General features: G+C 34.5%; 1 protein-coding gene across 2 annotated transcripts in view; it reads right to left on the reverse strand.

Annotated features, from left to right (window-relative positions):
* Positions 1-27,991, reverse strand: part of HDX (highly divergent homeobox) — a 179,529-nt gene that overhangs the window by 42,186 nt on the left and 109,352 nt on the right. For both annotated transcript variants that reach the window (XM_015079368.3, XM_027053747.2), the window contains exons 5-6: positions 25,483-25,629; positions 1,162-1,369 (exon numbers count right to left, since the gene is read on the reverse strand). In XM_015079368.3, the coding sequence (XP_014934854.1) occupies positions 1,162-1,369; positions 25,483-25,629 (355 nt within the window). The remainder of the gene's footprint in view (positions 1-1,161; positions 1,370-25,482; positions 25,630-27,991) is intronic.

Raw genomic sequence — 27,991 nt, forward strand, 5'->3', positions numbered from 1 at the left:
CTGACTACTACCCTGGTGCATATCACATTATACCATATCCTTTTTTATTATAATACATTTATAACATTCAAAGCTAAATTGGTTAGAGTTTCAATAAAATAAAAACAATCATGTACTTAATTATAATTATGGATTGTTGTAATAAACAACATTTCTAAATGTGAGAGATCGTTATTGTGGTACATAAGTGTTCCTTGTGATGACTCAGTGTGGGAGACTCTTTAGGTGGAGGCATTAAGAATAAAATAAAAAAGATAAAAGACAAAGAGTGTTGGTGAGGATATAGAGGAAAGAGAACCTTTGTACATCATTGGTCAGAATGCAAATTGGTATAGTCATTATGGAAAAGAGTATGTAGGTTCATTAAAAACGTAAAAATATAACTACCACATGATCCAGTAATCCCTCTTCTGGATATATAACCGAAATAAATAAAATCAGTACCTCTAAGAGTTATCTGTGCTCCACATTTTTTGCAGCATTACTTATAGTAGTCAAAATATGAAAACAGCCTAATTATCTGTTGACAGATGAATAAAGAAATTGAGATTATATAATATTATATTTAGATTCTCCACATAACTGAGATTTTATATACTGTATATATAATGCATGAAGAATGAACCTGGAGGACATTATGTTAGCTGATATAAGCCAGGCACAGAAATAAAAATACTGCATGATCTCACTTATACATGGAATCATAAAAAGTCAAATGAAGCAGAGAACAGAATGGTAGTTACCATGGTGGGGAGATCAGGAAAATGGGGGAATTTGGTCAAAGGATACAAATTTGCAATTATGTAGGATGAATAAGTCTAGAGATCTAATGCATATGATTATTACAGTTAACAATTCTATATTGCATTCTAGAAATTTGCTAAGAGTAGATTTCAGGTGTTCTTACCATACACATAAATGGTAGCTATGTGAGGAGATGGATATGTTAATTATTTTGACTGCAGTAATCATTTCATTATGTATATATGTGTATATACATATCAATAAAATAAAAATAAATAAAAATAAATCAATTTATTTTCAAACGTTTAACCAAATGTTTTGAGAACTTTAGATGTGAAATGCAATTAGCTGAAAAGCAAGTTAAAAATCCATCAAAGTTACAAAGGCTATTATTAGGAAGTGCAGCATATAAAATACCTTGAGAGCTTCCTTCAGACAAACAGATGGATACTTCATCATTTCTGTCATTATCCTCCCCTACTTCTGGACCAGCTTCCTCTCCTGATGTGAGTGCAGACAAAGAACCAGACTCAGGCTGCTCAGAAAAATCAGCAGGGCCTCCTCTTGGAGGTGGAACTTCAATCCCCATTAAACGATATTTCCTTCTTCTATTCCCAATCCAAGTCTTATAAGAGAAATACAAAAGGAATTTTTGTAAACATAGAACCTTTAGCAGGTTTGGCCATCAAAATAATAAATGGATGATGCATAAAATATGATTAGAAATAAATAGGTACCTAGAATAAGAAAATTTAATTATTAGTCAATAAGCAAAAATAAAAGTAATTATGCTTTCATTTTAAACATACTATTAGCAGAAAGGTAACATTTATCTAAATATTCAGACATTCAAGAAACATGCAGCCTATTGCAGGACAATTTTTTTAGACTTTATTTTTTTTCATTTTTGAAATTGGTCATTTTACTGATTTTACATACTATAATGTACAAAAATGTCAAATACAATGTTGAATAAAGGGCTAACAAAACATTTATAAGCAGATATTCATGTTTATAAAGCAAACATAATTCAAACAGAACAACCTTGAGGGGAAATTAAACAAAATATATTTAATATTTTGATAAATGATAATTAAATATCAATGTTATTTTTTGAGAAAGTACTTATTTAATATAAATGATTATATCTTTTAAAATTAGTTAAAAATTCAAAAACTTTTGTTTTTGGTTTTGGTTTTCTTTTTCTGTAGAAATAACCCACCAAATCTTTGAAACAAAACACAAATTAGTTCTTTTCTACAGGGACCAGACAGGTAGTTATCGTTCATATGCCATTTCCAACCTTGTTCTTCCTTGATGAAAATGTAACTTCTATTAACTTCAGCTCTTTAATGGTTACTTGGGTATTTCAAAATTTGTAAAATTTCATTTCATTGGACTCAGAACCAATTTTTAAAACTTTTTATAGTAAAATATTTTTAGATTCACAGGAAGTGGCAGAGGTAAATTCACTCAGCTTTCTCCAATTTATGTTTAACCTAATTGTATCACAATAATTAAAACATTAAATTGAAATTACACAGTATGTATGTACACTTCTATGTTCCTTTATCACACTATTCTTCTTCTTCTTTTATCCACTATTCCCAACCACTGTCAACCACTAATCTGTCTTCCACATCTTTAATTGTGTCATTTCAAGAATGTTTTATGAATGGAGTCATAATATGTAATTTTTTGAAGTTGGCTTTTTTCACTCACCATAATTTTCTGAAGACTTTTTCTTTTTTTTTTTAACTTTCTTAATGCTTATTTATTTTTGAGAGAGATAGAGCATGAGCAGTGGAGGAGCAGAGAGAGAGGGAGACACAGAATCTAAAGCAGGCCCCAGGCTCGGAGCTGTCAGCACAGAGACTGACACAGGGCTCAAACCCACAAACCGCAAGATCACAACCTGAGCAGAAATCAGAAGCTTAACCGACTGAGCCACCCACGCGCCCTGAAGATTTTTTCAAGTTACATGTATCAATACTCCATTCCTTCTTATTGTTAAGTTGTATTACATGATATTTATGAACTAATTTTTTTCCAATTTATTTGCAATGTTTGTTTAATCATTCCCACATCAAAGGACACAAGTTACTTCCAATTAGGGGCCCTTAAAACTTCATGAACAGTCATGAACAGTCATGAACAAGCTTTTGTGCAGATGTTAAGTTTTCATTTCTCCAGGACAAATGCTCAAGAATGCAAATGCTTGGCCATATGGTAATTGCATGTTTAGTTTCATGAAAAACTGTCAAATTGTTTCCAGAAAAGTTGTACCATTTTACATTTCTCCCAGCAATGTATGAAAAACCCAGTTTTTTTGGCATTCTTTCCAGCATCTGGTATTCTTAGTAATGAAAAAGACTATCTATTTTCACTGGTGCATGCAGTGATAGATCCTTGAGTTCTTTTTTTTTTTTTTTTAACTTTTTTAATGTTTATTTATTTCTGAGACAGAGAGAGACAGAGCATGAGTGGGGGAGGGGCAGGGAGAGAGGGAGACACAGAATCAGAAGCAGGCTCCAGGCTCTGAGCTGTCAGCACAGAGCCCGATGCGGGGCTCAAACTCACAAGCTGTGAGACCATGACCTGAGCCAAAGTCAGAGGCTCAACCGACTGAGCCACCCAGGTGCCCCAATCCTTGAGTTCTTAATTTGACTTCCCCAATGCCTAGTGATGTTGAAAATCTTTTCATGTGCTTATTTGCTATCCATACACTCTCTTCATTGAAATGATTCTTCATGCATTTTGCTCATTTTCTAATTGACTTTTTTTTTAATGTTGAGTTTTAAGAGTTCTTTATATTTTCTAGGTAGGAGTTCTTATCAGAAATGTGGTTTTGCAATATTTTATCCCAGTCTGTAGCTTTTATTTTCACTATTCTGGTATTTTGCAGAAAAAGTTTTTTTTTTTATTTTGATGAATTCCAAGCTCTTGTTTTTTTTTTTTTCCTTTTCTTTTATGGATTGTGCTTTTAGTGACATTTCTAAGAATACTTCACCAAGCCCTAGGTCCTAAAGATTGCCTCTTATTTTATCTTCTAAAATTTATTTTACAGTTTTATTTTTTACATTTAAATCTGTGATCCATTTTGATTTCATTTTTGTATAAGGTGTGAGGTTTTGGTCAAGGTTCATTTGTACCTAATATGGATATCAAATTATTTCAGAACCATTTTTTCAAAAGACATTCCCCATTGAATTGCTTTTGCACCTTCGTCAAAAATCAACTATGCTGGCTATACTTGTGCAGGACTATTTCTAATCCTTTTCACTGATCTGCATTTGTATCTTCCTGTGACTACCACACAGTCTTTTCTTTTTAATGTTTATTTTTGAGAGAGAGAGAGAGAGAGAGAGAGAGAGAGAATGAGTGGGGGAGGGGCAGAGAGAATCTGAAGCAGGCTCCATGTTCTGAGCTGTCAGCATAGGCTTGAATCCACGAACAGTGGGATCATGACCTGAGCTGAAGTCGGACACTTACCCAACTGAGCCACTCAGGTGCCCCACAGTCTTGATTACTATAGCTATACAATAAGTCCTGATTTTAGGTAGGTGGATTTCTTCCACTTCAGTATTTTTTCCAGAATTATTTTAACTAAATTAACATATTTCCTTTCCATATGAATTTTAGAATTTTCTTGTCTACATCAAAAATATTGCTGAAACTTTTGTAAGAATTATGTTAAACTTTCATATCATTTTGGAGGAATTTACATTTTTACTCTGTTGAGTCTTTCAGTCCATTAACACAGATGTCTTTCCATTTATTTAGAACGTCTTTGATTTCTTTCATCAATGTTTTGTAGTTTTCAGCATAAAAGTCCTATACATGTTTTGTTAGATTTATATTTAAATATTTGATATTTTGATTGATTGAGAATGGTATTATATGCTTAATTTCAGTTTCAATATGTTCACTTTTTCCTATATATGCACACAATTGATTTTTGTATGTTGATCTTGTATCCAGAAACATTGTTAAACTCACTTACTAGTTGTAAGACTGTTTATGTAGATTCTTTCGGATTGTCAATACTGATGATTGATTGTATGTTACTTTTATTTCCTTTTCTTATTTTTTTGCATTAGCTAGAAATTCCAGTACAAATTGAATAAAGGTGGTCAAAGTGTATATTTTGTTTTGTTCCTGATCTCAGGAGGAAAGCATTACATTTTTCACCATTAAGTGTGATGTTAACTGTAAATTTTGGGCACTTGTAGATTTCTTTTGGAGGGCAGTTTTTAATGACAAATTTGATTCTCTTAATAGTTATAGGGATATTCAAGTAGTCTATTTCATATTGGGTGAGTTGTGATAATTTACACCCTTTGAGGAATCCATTTCATCCAAATTGTCAAATTTGTCCATGTAGAGTTGTTTTAAAAATTCTGTTTATCCTTTTTCTATCTTAAAAGTATGTAGAATTACCCATTTCATTCCTAATATTACTAATTTGTGTCTTTTTTCTTTGCCACTCTGGCTAGATGTTTGTCAATTTCACTGATTTTTTTTCAATGGACTTATATTTTTATTGATTTTCAAATTAATATTTATTTATTTTTATCTTTTTAAAAAGTTTTTATTTATTTTTGAGAGAGAGAGAGAGAGAGCAAGCGGGTGAGGGGTAGGGAGCGAGACACACACAGAATCAGAATCCAGCTCCAGGCTCTGAGCTGTCAGCACAGAGCCAGGTGCGGGACTTGAACCCATGAACCATGAGATCATGGCCTGAGCTGAACTCAGATGCTCAACTGGCTGAGGCACACAGACGCCCCTTATTTGTATCTTTTGACCATCCTGGCACATTTCTTTCATCCCCCAACTCCACACTCCACCCGACCCCACCACTGATCGGGCAACCATCAATCTGTTTTCTGTATCTATTAATTTAAAAAAAAAACCAAAATAACAGGCATTAGTATTTGATCAGTTTTAGATTTCTAGGGAAAAAAAGGCAAAAAAAGAGTTGCCATGTACCCTTCATGCACCCAGTCAATTTCCTCTGATTTAACATCATTCTAAAATTCATAAAGTGGATTTGTTACAATTGATGAGCAAATATTGATAAACTATCAAGTGAAATCCAGAATTTCTATTAGGGTTCATTCTTTGTGTTGTACATTCTATAGGTTTTGGCAAATATGCAATGACAGTTTATAACATTAAACTATCATGCAGCATACTAGTTTTACTGCCCTAAAAATTTCTGTGTTCCACCTATTTATCCTAACTCTCTCTCTCCCCACAAGTCGCTGGAAAACACTGATCTTTTTACTGTCTCTCTAGTGTTTTGCCTTTTCCAGAATATTATATACTTGGAATGATACAGCATTTATGTAGCCTTTTAACATTGGCTTCTTTCACATAGAAATATTCATTTAAGATTTTTCCATTTTTTTCATGGCTTGATATCTTATTTATTTTTACTGCTGAATAATATTCCATTGTCTGAATGTATTTCAGTTTACTTATTCATCTATTGAAGGACATCATGGCTGCTTCTAATTTCTTTTGTAATTAAATAAAGTTGTTATAAATATTTATGTGCAGGTTTTCGTGTGAACATAAGTTTTCAACTCATCAGGGTAAACACCAGGAAGCAAAACTAATGTATCATATGTTAAGACTATGTTTACTTTTCTTAGAAACTGCCAAAATATGTTCCAAAGACCATGCAAATGTATCATTTTGCATTTCTATCAGAAATGAGTAAGAGTTTCTGTTGCTTTACATATTCTCCAGCATTTGGTGCTGTTGGGGGTTTGGATTTTGATTATTCTAATAAATGTATGTGGTATTTTATCTTTTTTTTATTTGCAATTCCCTAATGATATATAATACTGTATATATTTTCATATGCTTATTTGTCATCTGATTAAATTCTTTGGTGAGTGTCTGTTCAGATGTTTGCCTATTTTTTAAAAATATAATTTATTGTCAAATTGGCTAACATACAGTGTGTACAGTGTACTCTAGGTTTTGGGGGTAGATTACTGTGGTTCCTCACTTACATACAACACCCGGTGCTCATTCCAACAAGTGCCTTCCTCAGTGCTTATCACCCCTTTTCCCCTCTCCCCCACCTCCCCATCAACCCTCAGTTTTTTCTCTGTATTTAAGAGTCTCTTATTGTTTGCCTCCCTCCCTCTCTGTAACCATTTTTTCCCCTTCCATTAACCCATGGTCTTCTGTTAAGTTTCTCAAGTTCCACATATGAGTGAAAAATATATGATATCTGCTTTCTCTGACTGACTTATTTCACTTAGCAAAATACCCTCCAGTTCCATCCACATTGCTGCAAATGGAATGATTTCATTCTTTCTCATTGCCACGTAGTATTCCATTGTATATATAAACCACATCTTCTTTATCCATTCGTTAGCTGGTGGACATTTAGGCTCTTTCCATAATTTGGCTATTGTTGAAAGTGCTGCTATAAGCATCGGGGTACATGTCACCCTATGAATCAGCACTCCTGTATCCTTTGGATAAATTCTCAGTAGTGCTGTGGCTGGGTTGTAGAGTAGTTCTATTTTTAATTTTTTGAGGAACCACCACACTGTTTTGCAGAGTGGCTGCACCAGTTTGCATTCCCACCAACAGTGCAAGAGGGTTCCTGTTTCTCTACATCCTCGTCAGCATTTGTTGTGTCCTGACTTGTTAATTTTAGCCACTCTGACTGATGTGAGGTGGTATCTCAGTGTGGTTTTGATTTGTACTTCCCTGATGATGAGTGATGTTGAGCATCTTTTCATGTGTCTGTTGGCCATCTGGATGTCTTCTTTGGAAAAGTGTCTATTCATGTCTTCTGTCCATTTCTTTCCTGGATTATTTGTTTTTCAGGTGTTGAGTTTGGTAAATTCTTTACAGATTTTGGATACTAACTTTTTTATCCAATATGTCATTTGCAAGTATCTTTTCCCATTCTGTCAGTTGCCTTTTAGTTTTATTGATTGAGATGTTTGTCCATTTTGAATTAGGTTGTTTATTTTCTTATTGTTGGATTTTAAGTGTCCTTTGTACATTTATCATAAAAATGTTTTGAAAAAAAATTCTTCCAGTTTGTGGCTTGTATTTTCATTCTGGTAAGAATATCTTTTGCAGATTATAAATTTTCAATTTTAATGAAGTCCAATTTATCAATTTTGTAATCAAACTTGACTTTGGTGTATTTAAAAAGTTATCAACAAACACAAAGTCACCCAGATTTTCTTTTATGTTATCTTTAGGAGTTTCTTAGTTTTGCATTTACTTTTAGGTATATCATCCATTTTGAGATAAGTTTTGTGAATAATGAAAGATCCATGTTTAGATTAATTTTTTCTTTCATGTGAATATTCAGTAGTTCCAGGACAATTAGTTAAAATCAATATCCTTTTGATAGAGGACCGAATAAGGAGGACCCTGAACTCACCTCATGCCACAGACACACTGGGATAATACCTGCGTCTTTGCAAATAACTCTGAAAATGACCTAAAGATTTGAAGAACAGATATTCCATAGCTAGTCATATAGAGATTGTTACATCAAAAATGGTAGGAGTGGTAAAGATGTGGTTGGGAACCAAACCCCCAGAGTAACTAACCACAAACAGAAAGGAATTCGCAAGCAAGGAGAAGTAAGATGAACAAACCACACAATAGGCAGCCTTAGTACTGGGGATCTACAGTGGAAAGAGGAATCTCCATAAATTCTGGCTTTGAAAACTAGCTGGGTTTACACCAAGAGAGTAAAAAACTCAAGGTTGCTCAAGACCAGGAAAGCCAGATGGCAGTATAAACTCAATACCTTCTTTTAAAGAGCCATAATAATAAATAACTTCACCAAGAAATAAGAGGTGCAGCTTGAAAAGTTCCTGGGGTATCCATCAAAGAGATGTATTGAATAATCTGAGAACATGTGCTACAGGAAAAGAAAACTACAGAAGAATTCTCTAGGAACAAAAGCACATATGGGTACCACTGTTCTTCAACCTCAACACGGATAAAAGAATGCTTTTGGGACTCAGTTCTAAAACTCTCCTTCTTCTTTGCCAGCACCAAGTGCTTCACCCTGGAATTTCTCTGTTGACAAACCACACCGACCTGCCTGCCATGGCAGGCACAACTTCCAAAGCTGCTCCCAACCACACCTGGTCTGCAGGTTTGGCCCACACCAGCGCCACTACAAAGTGACTCCACTCATGTGGAGGGGGTAACAAACCAACACACCAGGCACCCACAATTCCTGTAGCCAGACCCCTTAGCTGCATGTACAAGGAAGTGACTGATCCCTGAACTTCAGTGTATGTGGTCTTGGCAGAGAGGTTAATAGCACACTGATAGAATGAATAATGGCCTCACCCACCACCAGTTCTATCTGGCCTCAGCCAGAACTCTCAAAGGTGTGCTCACAGAGGGCAAAGTGGGTCATAGAAGCTATCTGGGATGAAGGCAACTATGCTTGGCCACAACAGGAAGGTGCATGCAACCCACACAGGGGATACCCCTGGGGCACCTGGTTCTGGTGACATGGGAGAATTGAACTATAGGGCACCACAGGACCTCTTCTACACAAGGCCACTACTTGAAAGATCAGAAGATATAGATGTTCTACCTAATACATAGAAACATACACACAGAGTTGGATGAAATGAGGAGTCAGAGGAATATTTCCCAAATGAAAGAACAAGACAATCACAGTAAAGAGCTAAATGAAGCAAAAGAAATATGCCTGATAAAGAGTTCAAAGTAATGGTCATAAAGATACTGAAAAGACTTGAGAAAAAAGAGTGGATAAACCCAGTGAGAATGTCCACAAAGAGTTAGAGACTATAAACAAGAGTGAATCATAGCTGAAGAATTCAATGACTGACATGAAAAATACAGTAGAGGGAATCAATAGCAGATTAAAGAATGCAGAAAAATGGATCAGCGATCTGGAAGACAGGGTAATGGAAAGCGACTAAATTGAATAGCAAAAAGAAAAAAAAAGAATAATAAAAGGAGAATAGATTAAGAAAACTATGCAACACCATCAAGCATAATAACATTCACATTATAGAATTCTCAGAAGGAGAAGAGAGAGAGAAAGGGAAAGAAAAAAATATTTGAAAAAAAAAATAATAGCAGGACACTTCCCTAACCTGGGGAAGGAAACAGAGATCCAGGTCCAAGAAGTAAGAAGAGCCCCTAACAAGATGAACCCAAGGAGGTCCACAGCAAGACACATAATAATTAAACTGGAAAAATATAATGATGAAGAAAGAATTTAAAATCACCAAAAAACAAACAAAGCAAAACAAAACAAAACAAGACAAAACAACAACAACAACATCAACAACAACAACAAACAGTTAAAACAAGGGAAACCCCAAAAGGCTATCAGGTAATTTTTCAGCAGAAACACTGCAGGCCATAAGGGATCGGCATGATATATTCAAAGAGATAAAAGGAAAAAAAAAAAAAAAGCAAAGAAACCTACCCAGGAAAAACAAAACAAAAAAAAGAGTACCCAGGAAGGTTATCATTCAGAACTGAAGGGGAGAGAGTTTCCCGGATCCTCCCCCTCAGAAAAAAAAAAAAAAAAGTTAAAGGAATTCATCACCACTAAACCAACTTTATAAGAAATGATAAAGGGATTTTTTGAGTGGAAAGAAAAGGCCATTAATGGAACACAGAAAATTAAGCAAGGAAATAATTTCACAGGTTAAAGCAAACATATAGTGAAAGGTAGTAGATTAGTCACTTATAGACTTTATAAAGCCAGTATGGAGATTAAACAGGAGTGCTGTTTAATGGTCAGGAGTGCTGATTCATAGGGGCACATGTACGCAAATGTGTATAGTAGTGCTTTCAACAATAGCCAAATTATGCAAAGAGCTGAAATGTCCATCAATTGATGAATGGATAAAGAAGATGTGGTTTATATATACAATGGAATACTATTTCTCAATGAGAAAGAATAATATGTTGTCATTTGCAACAACGTGGATGGAACTGGAGGGTATTATGGTGAGTGAAATAAGTCAGTCAGAGAAAGACAGATATCATATATTTCACTCATATGTGGAACTTGAGAAACTTAACAGAAGACCATGTGGGAAGTGAAGGGGAAAGAATAGTTTCAAACAGGGAGAGAGGCAAACAATAAGAGACTCTTAAATACAGAGAACAAACTGAGGGCTGATGGGAGGATGGGAGAGAGGGGAGAAAGGGTGATGGGCATTGAGGAGGGCACTTGTTGGAATGAGCATTGGGTGTGGTTTATAAGCAATGAATCATGGGAATCTACCTCTGAAACCAAGAGAACACTGTATACACTGTATGTTACCTAACTTTACAATAAATTATATTAAAATAAATTAAAATAATATAAAACAATATGTAAAACTTCTATTTAAGTGTATATTATTATATATTTGTATGGTGGGAATGTTATATGTACAGGGTACACCATTCTGTTAAACATTCATTCCACAAATATTACTGAACATCAAGTATGTACCAAACACAGTTCTAGTTGTGGAGTCTCAGTAGTGAACAACCAGGCATGATATATGTCCTCATGGAACTCAAACTTACAATCTAGTAAAAGTAGAGACAATAGAAATTTTGAGAAGAAAATATAAATCACAAAATCTGATCAAGTATTATAAAAGGAAAGAACCAGCTACAATATTTAAACACAATGACATAGTGTAGTGTAGTGAAGTGAACTCCTCCAAATTAACCTGATCCTAATTATTGAGAAAAAGGAAACATACAGATTCGCAGATCCTTTCTAGCAAATCCTGAGAGTAAGACTGGAAAGGAGTAATCTGTATTTTTAAAGAGGTTTTCAAGGTAATTCTTATGATAGGGCATACATTGGTAAAGTGGAAATAGAAACAATATTAGATAATAATAAAAAGATTTGGCTTGTAGTCACTGACTAGCTGTGTGAGATTGATCATGCCATTCTTGACTCCATTTTAAAAATATATTGATGTATAATTGACATAAAACATTATGTTAGTTTAAGGTGTAAAATTTATTGATTTGGCATTTGTATGTATTGTGAAATGGTCACCACAAAAAATCTAGATACCATCTTTCAGCTTAGAAAGTTAATACAATAATATTGACTATATCCCTCATGCTGTACATTACTCCCCCATGACTTATTTACTTCATACCTGGAAGTTTGTTTTTAATTCCCTTCAACCATTTTGCTCTGCAAAACCTCCAACCCTTCTGGCAACCAACAATCTGTTCTCCACATGTAAAGATATATTTTGTTTGTTTGTTTTTCTTTTTAGTTTCCATATATAAGCAAAATCATGCAGTATTTGTGTTTCTCTGTCTGACTTATTTAATGTAGCATAATACCCTGAAGGTCCCCCATGTTGTCACAAATGGCAAGATTGTATTATTTTTTTATAGCAGAGTATGTATGTATATAGTTTCAAACAGAGAGGGAGGCAAAGCATAAGAGACTCTTAAATACAGAGAACAAACTAAAGGTTGATGGGGATGTATATATGCAATATACACACCACCATCTTATATTTATTGATCCATTCATGGAACTTAGGTTGTTTTCCATACCTAGGCTATTATAAGTAATACTGCAATAAACATAGGGGTGCACATGTTTTCTCACACTAGTGTTTTTGTCTTCCTAAGTTAAATAACCAGCAATGGAATTATTGGATACTATGGTAGTTCAATTTTTAAATTCATACTGTTTTCCATTATGGATACACCATTTTACATTCCCATAAACAGTGTACAAGATTTCCCTTTTCTCCACATCCTCATCAACACTTTTTTTCTTGTCTTTCTGATACTAGCCATTCTGACAGGTGAAAAGTGGCATCTCATTGTGTTTTGATTTCCATTACCATGAGTAGGGATGTTCCTCCTGGTCATCTACATGTATTCTTTGGAAAAAAGTCTGTTCAGGTCCTCTGCTCAGTCTTTAATTGGATTGTTTGCTATTTTTTTTCAAGTTTTTATTTAAATTTAAGTTAGTTAACATACAGTGTAATATTAGATTAAGGTGTACAATTTAGTGATTTAACACTTCCTTACAACACCAAGCACTCATCACAAGTGCACTCCTCAATACCGATCACCTATTTAACCCCTCCCCCAACTAACCCCCCCATAACTATCAGTGTGTTCTCTATGGTTTAGAGTGTGTTTCTTGGTTTGCCTCTCTCTTTTTTTCCCTATGCTCTTTTGTTTTGTTTCTTAAGTTCCACCTATGAGTGAAATCATATAGTACTGTCTTTCTCTGGCTGACTTATTTTGCTTAACATAGTACTCTCTAGCTCCACTCATGTCATTGCAAATGGAGATTTCATTAGTTTTCATGGCTGAGTAACATTCTATTGCATATATTTACCATTTATTTATCCATTCTTCAGCTGATGGACATTTGAGCTGTTTCCACAATATGGCTATTGTAGAAAATGCAGCTGTAAACACTGGGGTGCATGTATCCCTTTGAATTAGTATTTTTGTATTCTTTTGGTAAATAACTAATAATGCAATTGCTGGATTATAGGGGTAGTTCTATTATAACTTTTTGAGGAACCTCCATATTGTTTTCAAGAGTGGCTATACAGACAGTACAGGAGTGTTCCACTTTCTCCACATCCATGCCAACACCTGTTGTTTCTTGTGTTGTTGATTTTAGCCATTCTTTTTTAAAAAATCTTCTTTTTAATTAATTTTGAGAGAGAGAGACAGAGAGAGAGAGAGAGAGAGAGAGAGAGAGAGAGAGAGAGAGAGAACCTTAGCAGGGGAGGGACATAGAAAGAGGAAGAGACAGAATCTCAATCACTCCACATTATCAGTGCAGAGCCTGATGCATGGCTCAATCTGATGAACCATGAGATCATGACCTGAGCTGAAATCAAGAATTGGATGCTTAGCCAACTGAGCCACCCAGGTGCCCCAGATTTCAGCCATTCTGACAGGTGTGAAATGATATTTCATTGTAGTTTTGATTTGTATTTTCCTGATAATCAGTGATATTGAGCTTCTTTTCATGTGTCTGTTCACCACCTGTATGTCTTCTTTGGAAAAATGTCTATTCATATTTTCTGCCAATTTTTGACTTGGACTATTCACTTTTGGGTGTTGAGTTTTTTAAGTACTGTATATATTTTGGACACTAACTTTTTAGCAGATATTTCATTTGAAAAAATCTCCCATTCTTCAGGTTGCCTTTTAATTTTGTTCATTGTGTCCTTCATTGTGCAGAAGCTTTTTGTCTTGAAGAGGTCCAAATTGTCTGCTTTTGCTTTTGTTTCCTTTGCCTCAGGAGAATTATTCAGTAAGAAGTTACTAGAACTGATGTCAAAGAGGTTGCTGCCTGTGTTCTTCTCTAGGATTTTAGTGGTTTTGTGTCTCACATTTAAGTCTTTCATCCATTTTGAATTTATTTTTGTGTATGGTGTAAGAAAGTGGTCTGTTTTCATGCTTTTGCATGCTGCTGTCCAGTTTTTTTTTTTTCCAACATCATGTGTTGAAGAGACTGTCGCTTTCCCATTGGATATTCTTTCCTGCTTTGTCAAAGGTTAATTAACCATATAGTTGTGGGTTCATTTCTTGGTGTTTGTTATTTTGTTAATTGCTTGCATATGTTCTTTATTTTTGATATTACCTCTTATTGGATATCTAATTTGCCAATATCCTCTTTCATTTAGTAGGTTGCCTTTTCATTTTTTGATAATTTCTTTTGCTGTGCAGAAGCTTTTTAGTTTCATGTAGCCCCAGTTTATTTTGGTTTGTTTCCCTTGCCTTTGGAGACAAATCCAAGACAACATCAGTAAGACCAATGGCAAGGAGTTTGCCACTTACATTTTCTTCCAGAAATTTTGTTTTCAGGACTAATGTTGAAGTCTTTAATCCACCATGAATTAATTTTTGTATGTAGTGTAACATAGTGGCCCAATATTACTCTTTTGCATGTAGCTGTCCAGTTTTCCCACCACCATTTATTGAAGAGACTACTCTTTTCCCATTGCATATTTTTGCATCATTTGTTATAAATTAGTTTAGTATATATATATATATATATATATATATATATATATGCGGGCTTATTTTTAGGTACTCTAATATGTTCATTTATCTATGTGTCAAGTTTCATGGCAATACTATAGTGTTTTGATTATAGTTTGATGTCAGGGTGTATGATGCTTCCACATTTGTTCTTCTTTCTCAAGATTGTTTTGGCTATTCAGGATATTTTGTGGATACATAAGAGTTTTAGAATAATTTTTTTCTAGTTCTGTGAAAAATGCCACTGGAATTTTGATAGGAATTTCATTGTGCCTTCTCCAATTTCTTTCCTCAATGTCCTATACCTGTAAATGTAGAGGTATTTCACCTTTTTGGCTAAATTTATTTCTAGGCTTTTTATTCTTTTCAATGTGATTGAAAATGTAATTGTTTCTTGATTTCTCTGATTGTTCTTTATTAGTGTATAGAAACACAAAAAATGTTTTTTAATTTGTAATCTGAATTTGCTGGATTTATTTATAATAACATTTTTTTGGCGGGGTGTTTAGAGTTTCTATATATAGTATCATGTCATCTACAAATAATGAGTGTTACTTCTGCCTTTCCAATCTATATGTCTTTTCTTTCTTTTTCTTTCCTAATTGCTGTTGCTAGGACTTCCAATACTATGTTGAAAAAAGTGGGGAGATTGAGCATTATTAATTCTCTCCTGATCTTGGAAGAAAAGCTTTCAGCTTTCCACAATTGAGAATGATATTAGCTGTGGGTCTGTCATGTATGGTCTTCATTATGTTGCGGTACATCCCCTCTGTACCTACTCTATTAAGAGATATTTTTAATCATAAATGAATATTGAATTTTGTCAAATGATTCTTGTATCTTTTGAGATGATTATATGATTTTTATGTTTCATTTTATTAATGTGCCTGTATGATGTTGATTGATATATCTTGTACCATCATTGTATCACTGGGATAAATCCCACTTGACCATGATGTAAGGTCTTTTTAATGTATTGTTAAATTCAGTTTTCTAACATTTTGTTAAGGATTTTTGCATCTATGTTCATTAGGAATACTGGACTGTAACTTTCTTGTTTTGTAGTGTCCTTATCTGGTTTGGGTATCAAGATATTGTTGGCATCCTAAAATGAGTTTGGAAGCTTTTTTCCCACTTCAATTTCTGGAAGATTTTGAGGATAAGTATTAAATCATCTTTGAACGTTTGATAGAATTTACCAGCCACATCATCATGTCCTGAACTTTTTTTTTCAATATATGAAATTTATTGTAAAATTGGTTTCCATACAACACCCAGTGCTCATCCCAAAAGGTGCCCTCCTCAGTAAACATCACCCACCCTCCCCTCCCTCCCACCCCCCATCAACCCTCAGTTTGTTCTCAGTTTTTAACAGTCTCTTATGCTTTGGCTCTCTCCCACTCTAACCTCTTTTTTTTCCTTCCCCTCCCCCATGGGTTTCTGCTAAGTTTCTCAGGATCCACATAAGAGTGAAAACATATAGTATCTGTCTTTCTCTGTATGGCTTATTTCACTTAGCATCACACTCTCCACTTCCATCCACGTTGCTGCAAAGGGCCATATTTCATTCTTTCTCATAGCCACATAGTACTCCATTGTGTATATAAACCACAATTATCCATTCATAAGTTGATGGACATTTAGGCTCTTTCCATAATTTGGCTATTGTTGAGAGTGCTGCTATAAACATTGGGGTACAAGTGCTCCTATGCATCAGTACTCCTGTATCCCTTGGGCAAATTCCTAGAAGTGCTATTGCTGGGTCATAGGGTAGGTCTATTTTTAATATTCTGAGGAACCTCCACACTGTTTTCCAGAATGGCTGCACCAATTTGCATTCCCACCAACAGTGCAAGAGGGTTCCCGTTTCTCCACATCCTCTCCAGCATCTATAGTCTCCTGATTTGTTCATTTTGGCCACTCTGACTGGCGTGAGGTGATATCTGAGTGTGGTTTTCATTTGTATTTCCCTGATGAGGAGGGACGTTGAGCATCTTTTCATGTGCCTTTTGGCCATCTGGATGTCTTCTTTAGAGAAGTGTCTATTCACGTTTTCTGCCCATTTCTTCACTGAGTTATTTGTTTTTTGGGTGTGGAGTTTGGTAAGCTCTTTATAGATTTTGGATACTAGCCCTTTGTCTGATATGTCGTCTGCAAATATCTTTTCCCATTCCGTTGGTTGCCTTTTAGTTTTGTTGGTTGTTTCCTTTGCTGTGCAGAAGCTTTTTATCTTCATAAGGTCCCAGTAATTCATTTTTGCTTTTAATTCCCTTGCCTTTGGGGATGTGTCAAGTAAGAGATTGCTACGACTGAGGTCAGAGAGGTCTTTTCCTGCTTTATCCTCTAGGGTTTTGATGATTTCTTGTCTCACATTCAGGTCCTTTATCCATTTTGAGTTTATTTTTGTGAATGGTGTGAGAAAGTGGTCTAGTTTCAACCTTCTGCATGTTGCTGTCCAGTTCTCCCAGCACCATTTGTTAAAGAGACTGTCTTTTCCATTGGATGTTATTTCCTGCTTTGTCAAAGATTAGTTGGCCATATGTTTGTGGGTCTAGTTCTGGGGTTTCTATTCTATTCCATTGGTCTATGTGTCTGTTTTTGTGCCAACACCATGCTGTCTTGATGATTACAGCTTTGGAGTAGAGGCTAAAGTCTGGGATTGTGATGCCTCCTGCTTTGGTCTTCTTCTTCAAAATTCCTTTGGCTATTCGGGGCCTTTTGTGGTTCCATATGAATTTTAGGATTGCTTGTTCTAGTTTCAAGAAGAATGCTGGTGCAATTTTGATTGGGATTGCATTGAATGTGTAGATAGCTTTGGGTAGTATTGACATTTTGACAATATTTATTCTTCCAATCCATGAGGAGGGAATGTCTCTCCATTTCTCTATATCTTCTTCTATTTCCTTCATAAGCTTTCTATAGTTTTCAGCATACAGATCTTTTACATCTTTGGTTAGATTTATTCCTAGGTATTTTATGCTTCTTGGTGCAATTGTGAATGGGATCAGTTTCTTTATTTGTCTTTCTGTTGCTTCATTTTTAGTGTATAAGAATGCAATTGATTTCTGTACATTGATTTTGTATCCTGCAACTTTGCTGAATTCATGTTTCAGTTCTAGCAGACTTTTGGTGGAGTCTATCGGATTTTCCATGTATAATATCATGTCATCTGCAAAAAGTGAAAGCTTGACTTCATCTTTGCCAATTTTGATGCCTTTGACTTCCTTTTGTTGTCTGATTGCTGATGCTAGAACTTCCAACACTATGTTAAACAACAGCGGTGAGAGCGGGCATTCCTGTCGTGTTCCTGATCTCAGGGGAAAAGCTCTCAGTTTTTCTCCATTGAGGATGATGTTAGCTGTGGGCTTTTCATAAATGGCTTTGATGATGTTTAAGTATGTTCCTTCTATCCCGACCTTCTCAAGGGTTTTTATTAAGAAAGGGTGCTGAATTTTGTCAATTGCCTTTTCTGCATCGATTGACAGGATCATATGCTTCTTTTCTTTTATTAATGTGATGTATCACGTTGATTGATTTGCGAATGTTGAACCAGCCCTGCATCCCAGGAATGAATCCCACTTGAGCATGGTGAATAATTCTTTTTATATGCGTTGAATTCGATTTGCTAGTATCTTATTGAGAATTTTTGCATCCATATTCATCAGGGATATTGGCCTGTAGTTCTCTTTTTTTACTGGGTATCTGTGTGGTTTAGGAATCAAAATAATACTGGCTTCATAGAAAGAGTCTGCAAGTTTTCCTTCCCTTTCTATTTCTTGGAATGGCTTGTGAAGGATAGGTATTATCTGTGCTTTAAACGTCTGGTAGAACTCCCCTGGGAAGTCATCTGGTCCTGGACTCTTATTTGTTGGGAGATTTTTGATAACTGATTCAATTTCTTCGCTGGTTATGGGTCTGTTCAAGCTTTCTATTTCCTCCTGATTGAGTTTTGGAAGCGTGTGGGTGTTTAGGAATTTGTCCATTTCTTCCAGGTTGTCCTATTTGTTGTCATATAATTTTTCATAGTATTCCCTGATAATTGTTTGTATTTCTGAGGGATTGGTTGTAACTTTTGTTTGTTTAGAGTTTTTTGATTATTGATTCATTCTCCTCATTAATAATAAGTTAACTTAGATTTCCTATTTCTTCATGATTCAGTCTTGGAATATTGTGTTTCCAGTAATTTATCAATTTATTCTGGGTTGTCTAATGTGTTGCTCCAGACAATTTATAGTAATCTTATGAATCCCTGTATTTCTGTGGTATCAGTTGTAATTTCTCTTTCATTTCTGTTTTTATTTGAGCCTTCTTTTTTCTTGGTGAAACTAGCTAAAGATTTGTGAACTGTGTTTATCTTTTTAAAGAAACAGCCCTTGATTTCATTTATCTTTTCTATTTCACTTTTACTATCTAATTTATTTCCACTCTAATCTTTGTTATTTACTTTCTTCTACTACCTTTTTTTTTCTTGTTACTTTAGGTCTATAGTTAATTGTTTATTTAAGGTTTCTCTTTTTCATAGCTTGTAGTACTAGGAACTTTCCTTTTAGAACCACTTTTGCTGTATCCCCTAGATTTTGGTAAGTCATTTTTTTGTTTGTTTTCATTTGTTTCTAATAAATCTGTGATGCCAGTTTCTTCTTGTAATTGATTTCTAGTTTCATGCTCTTGTGGTCAGAAAAGATGCTTAATAAAATTTCAATCATCTTAAATTTATTGAGACCTGTGGCCTAATATGTGATCTGTATTGGAAAATGTTCCACGTGAGCTTGAGAAGAATGTGAATTCTGCTGATTTTGGATGAAGTGTTCTGTATATGTTTTTAATGTCCATCTGCTCTACTATGTTGTTTAAGGCCCTTTATTGATTTTCTGGCTGGAAAAACTATCCATTGATGCAAATGGGCTGCTAAAGTCCCCTGCTATTATTCTATTGCTATCAATGTCTCTTTTTTTCTTTCTTTTATTGAAGTAATAATTGACATAGTGTTATATTAGTTTCACATCTACAATATAATGATTCAACAATGACATAAATTACTCAGTGTTCATAAATATAAACATACTCTTGATCCCATATATTTTACCCCTCCCTTCAGTTACCTCCCCTCTGGCAATCACCATTTTGTTCTCTGAATTTAAAGGTGTGGTTTTTGATATTTTTCCATTGTTGGTTCATCTGTTTTGTTCCTTAAATTCCACATATGAGTGAAATTTTATGAATTCCACATTGAGAATTATAATAGCTGTGGGTTTTTCATATATGACCTTTGTTATGTTGAGTTATGTTCCCTCTAAACCTACTCTATTGACGGTTTTTATCATGAATGGATATTGTCCTTTGTCAAATGCTTTATCTGCATCTATTGAGAGGATCATTTGGTTATTATCCTTTCTTTTATTAATGTGGCATATCACATTGATTTATTTGTAGATATGAAACCACCCTTGCAACCCAAGAGTAAATCCCACTTAATTATGGTGAATGATTCTTTTAAGTATTATTGGATTTTACTTGCTAGTATTTTATTGAGAATTTTTGCATCTGTTTAAATGGACTAAATGCTCCAATAAAAAAATATAGGGTGACAGAGTGGATAAAAAGCAATACCCAACTATATGCTGCCAAAGGAGACTCACTTCAGAACTAAAGACACATGCACATAAAAAGTGAAAGGGTGGAAAACATTTCCCATACAAATCTAAACAAAAAGAAAGGTCGTGTATCAATACTCGTATCAGAAAAAAATAGACTTTAAAACAAAGATTGTAACAAGAGACAAAGAAAGACACTGCATATGATAAAGAGAATAGTCCAACAAAAGTATATAGCAATTGTAAATATTTATGCACCAACATGAAAGCACCTAAATAAAGAAAACAGCTATTAACAGACATAGAAGAAGAAATTGGTAATAATACAATAATAAGAGGGGATTTTGACATCCCACTTACATCAATGGATAGATCATCCAAACATAAAAACAAAAATGAAACACTGTCTTTGAATGACATATTGGACCAGATGGGTCTAACAGATAAATTCAGAATATCCCATCTCAAAAGAGCAGAGTACACATTCTCTTCAAGTACACATGGCACATTATCCAGGACTGACCATATATTAGGGCATAAAAAATCTTAACAAATCATGTCACACATCTTTTCCAACCACAACAGTTGAAAGTGGAAATCAATCACAAGAAAATCTGGAAGGAACACAACTACATGGAAGCTAAATAACATGCTACTAAACAATGAATGGATCAATCAAGAAATGAAAAAAAAACACATGAAGACAAGTGAAAATGAGAGCACAATTGTTCAAAATCTATGGGATGCAGCAAACACTGTCCGAAGAGGAAAGATTTTTATATCTTTCATTTTGAGAGAGTATGTTTAGGAATATTCTATCACTGTCTCCTCTCTCTTGCAGAATGGGGTCTCCCCCATGGCAATGAATTTCATGATAACTTACTGAAAGTACAGCAAGAAGATAACCACATTGAAAATAGAAATCTCAGGGTAACAGCTGTGTTCCAGGTGAAGACCTACCAATTCAGACTGGAACAGATCGGATTTCAGGAAAAATTTCTTCAAGATGATAAAACTGTTACACTACCAAATGTGTATGAATGTATTGAGAAGAGAGATATGCACCTGGGAAGGGTTTCAGAATAAATTAGTAGTAAGTACCTACAAAATTAAGCAAGCAAAAATGCAAAAAAAAACCCTCCAAAAACTAATAATGAACACAAAACCAAAACAAAACAAAAAACAAAATAATGTTACACAGAAATAGTATAATATACTACATATATTAATATGTAGTATAATAGTATACTACATAAGTCAAATATGTAAAACACTTACTTAGTTATAATAATGTTAACACTGGATAACTAACTAACCGAAATTATGAAATAACCAAACTGGGAGAATAAAAAGAGAAAAAGTATGCATGTAAGTAAAAGGATCACTGAAGAGATCTTGAAAAAGATTGAGGATAAACCCTCGTATTTCATAGTGGAAAATCAATCAACAATGGCTAGCACTGAAAAATCAAGAAATAGTCATATAAACAGAGAGAAGGGAGACTCTTAGGTATTCTCCCTCTTCCATAATAATAAAAAAAATTTAGCTGGGCATATGGCTTCCCAGAGTATAACTGCATTTGCAGCATCCCTTACAGTTAGGTATGACCATGGAACTAATCTTCAGCCAGTGGGTTAGAAGTGAATGTGTCTTGTGACAGTTTCTGGGAATCCTCTTTAAAAGATAGCTGGTACACACCCCTTGCCTCTTCTTTTACCCCCCTCTGTCTTGCTTCCTGGACCATAAGTGTCATAATTTTGGACCTTGTGGGCAAGAAGTACATCATAGAGATGGCAGAATTGAAGGTGGAATGTACCAGAGTCTCTGAGGAGTTTATGGGGCAGAACTGCCATGCCAATTTTAAGTTGTATAACCCTGGACTTGTACATGAAATTAAAATATCTTGTCTGAATTACTATTGAGTGTTTCTGTTACAGCCAAACCTAATTCTAATTAATACAACACATTATTCATAGGTGGAGGTAAAAAGTGCTTGATTCCACCTATTGGAAAATAGGAGTAGGGAAAGAATAAGGAATGTTGGTTTTATAGCAAGTTTTACAGAACTCGGCTCCTTAAGCTGGGTGCATTTATAAATTCTATTTAAAAAAAACAAAAATGATAAGAACAAAAACACATGTTCTGAAGTTCCTTATTCTTGGCATTTAGGCTTCTCATACCATTATCCCACTCCAATTCTTCTTCAATCATTTGTATTCTTGTGTTATCCTTCTTGCTAGACTCCAAACTACATAAAAATAGGAAAAGTGTCTGATGCATTTCTATTTCTTTGTTAGTATACATAACGTAGCATACTCAGTAAATGCAGGATTTAATTTGATTTTTCATTTGGATCCAAAAAAAACAAAAAGCAAGCATTGTGAGAATAGCAATTATTTTTCGAAATCTGTGCTCCATGGTTTCTCCCAATATTCCATTTTTCTTCATCTATGTATGTGAAAATACTTTATTTCTTCCTATAGAAGAAATCTGAATTTTGTCATTTGTTCTTTAATAGCACTTCCCTCTTGATTTTCTGGGATGAATCTCCAGTGTAAGCTGAAGCCTACTCATACTTCCTTGAAAAAGCCAACTGTTAGCATCTCTTCTGAATTCCACATTGAATGATCCATGAAATCACCCAGAGTGGTATTCTTTATACCACATAAATCAAGAAATGCTATAAGAGACTGTTAAAAACTGAGAACAAACTGAGGGTTGATGGGGGGTGGGAGGGAGGGGAGGGTGGGTGATGGGTATTGAGGAGGGCACCTTTTGGGATGAGCACTGGGTGTTGTATGGAAACCAATTTGACAATGAATTTCATATATTAAAAGGAAAAAAAATCAAGAAATGCTATAAATCAGGTTTTTTTCTTAGCTAATTGTTAAACACTTATGAGCATACTACTATTACTACTATTTAAATCTTATATCCACATTTTATAAATTTAATGTAAACTACTGTACCCATGACTGATCAATATAATTTTCAATCAAAATTTCATTACATAACATGTGAGGTCTATTTCATATTACCTTATGTAATGTTTCATAATGTAATGTCATGTAATGTAATCACCCAAATTCCGAATATTTTCAGCATGCCAAAAAGAAACCCTATACTCATTAACAATCATTTTTCATTCCTCCCTATCTCAATCCCCTGGCAATTACTGATACTACTTTTCATTTCTGTAGATGTTCCTATTCTGGATATTTCATATAAATGGAATCATAAAATATGTGGTCTTTGGTGACTGGTTTCTTTCACTTAGCATAATGTTTTCAAGAATCATCTATTTTGTAGCACGTTTCAGTATTTCATTACTTTATATGTTTACATAATATTCCATTCTATGCTATATCACAAATTCTTTATGCATTCACTTCATGGACATTTGTTTTTTTCCCACTTTTTGGCTATTATGAACAATGCTGCTATGAATATCCATGTATAAGTACTTTTTTTAAGTTTTTATTTAAATTCCAATTAGTTAACATACAACGTATTATTAGTTTCAGGTGTACAATTCAGTGTTTCAACACTTACATACAACACCCTGTGCTCACTGCAAGTGCACTCCTTAATCACCAACACCTATTTATTCCATCCCTCCCAATCACCTCTCCCATCGTAACCATCAATTCATTCTCTATAGTTAAGAGTCTGTTTCTTGGTTTGCCTCTCTCTCTTTTTTTCTCCTATGCTCATTTGTTTCAATAAAACAAAAAGCTTTGCACAGTGAATGAAATGATCAACAAAACTAAAAGCCAACCTACAGAATGGGAGAAGATACTAACAAATGACATTCTGATAGAGGATTATTATCCAAAATATATAAAGAACTCGTAAAACTCAACACCCAAAAGATGAATAATCCAATTAAGAAATGAGCAGAAGACAAGAATAGACATTTTTCCAAAGAAGACATACAGATGGCCAACAGATATATGAAAAGATGCTCACCATCACTGATCATCAGAGAAATACAAATCAAAACTACAATGAGGTATCACCTCACACTTGTCAAAATGACTAAAATTAACAACACAAGAAACAACAAGTGTTGGTGAAGATGTGAAGAAAGGGGAACCCTCTTGCACTGTCTGTGGAATGTGAATTGGTGCAGCCACTGTGGAAAACAGTATGGAGTTTCCTCAAAAAATTAAAAATAGAACTACCTTACAATCCAGGAATTGTACAACAAGGTATTTACCCATAGAATAAAAAATACTAACTTGAAGGGATACATGCACCTCAATGTTTATAGCAGCATTATCTATAATAGCCAAATTATGGAAATAGACCAAATGTCCATTGACTGCTGAGTGGATAAAGAAAAAGTGGTACATATATACAATAGAATATTACCCAGCCATAAAAAAAAATTGCAATGTGACCATTTGGAAGAATGTGAATGGATCTGGAGAGTATTATGCTAAGTGAAATAAGTCAGAGAGCAATAAATACCATAATATTTCATTAATATGTGGAATTTAAGAAAAAAAATGAGCATGTATAAGTTTTTGAGTATACATCCATTTCATTTCTTTTGGGTACATACCTAAGAGTGAAATTGATGGGTCATATGATAACTCTATGTTAAAAATTTAAGAACTGTTTTCCAACGTGGCTAAAACATTTTACATTTACAACAAAAGTGTACAATGGTTCTAATTTATCCACATCCCAGTCAACACTTATTATCTGTCTTTTTTATTATAGTCATCATATAGGCTATTAAGTGGTATCTCATTGTGGTTTTGATTTCCACAATGACAAATGATGTTGAACATTTTTTTGTGTGTTTATTGGCCAGTTGCATATCTTCTTTGGATAAAGTATATTTAAATTCTTTGCCCATTTTCAATTGCATTATTTGCCTTTTTATTATTAATATTTAAGAATCTTTACATACTCTGAATATAAACTCCTTATCAGATACGTACTTTGAAAATATTTCCCCCCATTCTGTGGATAATCTTTTTCACTTTATTGATGTTCTTGTTTACAGCACCTCATGCAATTTTTATAGAGCTTTCTTTTATGACAATCTTCAATCACACCATGAAAATTATTGAAAATGTCTTACCCGAACTATTTCACAGTCAACATTTAATTCAGTTGCAACTGCTTCAATTTTCTCTCTACACACAGAACCAAGGCTGGTCATGCCATTGTCCCAGTACTTCTTAAGGGTGGCTAAGTCTCGGTCACTGAACTGAGTGCGGTCTTGTAGCTATAAGACAGATTTAAAATAATTAGAACAATAAAAGGAAAGAATATTATAGACAGGGTCATCTGGGTGATCTATGCTAGGCTACTTTCAACACATAACTAAATTAATTTCACAGTTCTTAATATGTGTTTCCCCATTCTGAAATGGGCCTCTCCATGATATTTCCATAACATGAAAGTGTGTTAGAATAAAACAAGTCAAAAAAATTAACTGTTAGCAATTAATTAGTATTTTTAAGTTGTTTTTAGTTTTTATTTTTACCATTTTTTTAAGGTAGACTTCACACCCATTGTGGGGCTTGAACTCACAACCCTGAGATCAAGAGTTGCATGCTCTACCAACTGAGCCAGAAAGGTGCACCAGCAAATAAGCAGTATTGATTTTAAATGATTATAATCACATAAATAATACATTGTATTGTCATTGTAGAAAATAAGGATAAATTTTTTAAGAAAGAATTTAAATTATCCACAATTCTGTAAATAGCACTTGTTAATATTATAATGTCTATTTTTTTCATTTTTCTATGATACACATATTCATATTCACACTAAATATATTTAAAAAAATAACGGTTAGGGCGCCTGGGTGGCTCAGTCGGTTGAACGTCCGACTTCAGCTCAGGTCATGATCTCACGGTTTGTGAGTTCGAGCCCCACATCGGGCTCCATACTGACTGCTTGGAGCCTGGAGCCTGGAGCCTGCTTCAGATTCTGTGTCTCCTTCTCTCTGCCCCTCCCCTGCTTGCACTGTCTCTCTCTCTCTCTCTCTTTCAAAAATAAATAAACATTAAAAATATTTTAAAAAATAACAGTCAAGATCACATCACTGTGGTGTCTTTTGAGAATTTAATCTAGATTGGCCATGTGTAGATCTTGTATTAATGTTATAATAAATTAAAAGTGTAAATAAGAAAGGCTTAAGAAGATAAGGTAGCTTTTAATAATCATATTTATGGCTTCAGAAAGTTTCATAATAACCCTATCCTTTTTGTTTTTAGATTTTTTATTCCAATAAACTATAGACCTTATATGTTATTTTAATTCAATGAATCCTAGAGGCAACTGTAGGAAGTAAATTAGAAGCATGATGGAATAATGACTTCCATTTTACTGATAAGGACTCAGGAAAAGCAGGGTCAAAGGACACATTTAACAAGGAACAAAATGTCCATCGCAGAGCTAGAAATAGAAATCTGATTTTTTTTTCAAGTAACTTCATCCTTATGAGGTCTCCAATTAGCTAAGGAGGTGGTAAAAAAAAATCTAAAAATAACTTTTAATTAAAAATCTATATCCTGCAAAGCCCTTGTATGTGTATGCATGTTTTTGTGATGAGAGAACAAGAATGAGAGAGCAAGAGAGTGAGAAAGAAAGCCTGTGATAGTGAGTTGAGGAGAAATGCTGCAAATCATGGAAGGAGGTATGAGGCTATGTTGCTGCCTTCTGCCTAAAAAGATATGGTCTGGTCTCACAGAGGCTACACCCCAAATCCTTTGTAGAAGTACACTGATTTCAATATTCCCTTTCTTTTTTTTTAAATTTATTTCTGAGACACAGAGAGACAGAGCATGAGCAGGGGAGGGGCAGAGAGAGAAGGAGACGCAGAATCTGAAACAGGCTCCAGGCTCCGAGCTGTCAGCACAGAGCCCGATGCAGGGCTGCAACTCACGGACTGTGAGATCATGATCTGAGCTGGAGTCGGACGCTTAACCGAGTCACCCAGGTGTCCCTCAACATTCCCTTTCTTAATGAAATTTAAAATACAGCCCTCTCCTGAATTGGATTTGAATAACAATATAATGTATACAATATATAAAGCATGACTTAAATGAAAGAGTTATCATAGCTAAAACTGGTAAAATACTAAAAAACAAGTGCAAATATGTTTTAAAGCTACAACCCTTTGAACAAGAATTTTATTTTTTAATTTTTTAATGTTTACTTTTTATATTTTTGAGAGAGAGAGACTGACAAAATGTGAGCAGGGGAGAGACAGAGAGAGAGGGAGACGCAGCATTTGAAGCAGGCTCCAGGCTCTGAACTGTCAGCACAGAGCCATTTCCAGGGACAAACCCACGAACCGTGAGATCATGACCTGAGCCAAAGTTGGTGGCTTAACCAACTGAGCCACACAAGCGGCCCTGAGAAAGAATTTTAAACATCAGGAGGGAAAGCAATATATGAACTTGTGGTTTACTACCAAAATAGTGAAGTTAGATTGTATAATTAATGTGTCTATTCATAGGCAATATAGTACAGTTGTTCTGTGCGTATGTTGATCATTCAACACAGATAAATGATAAATTTGTTTTTCCTCTACTTAAAAAGCCTTGATGAGTAACATTTATTGTAAGTACTAG

Source organism: Acinonyx jubatus, chromosome X (genome assembly GCF_027475565.1).
Source record: "Acinonyx jubatus isolate Ajub_Pintada_27869175 chromosome X, VMU_Ajub_asm_v1.0, whole genome shotgun sequence".
NCBI lineage: Eukaryota > Metazoa > Chordata > Mammalia > Carnivora > Felidae > Acinonyx > Acinonyx jubatus.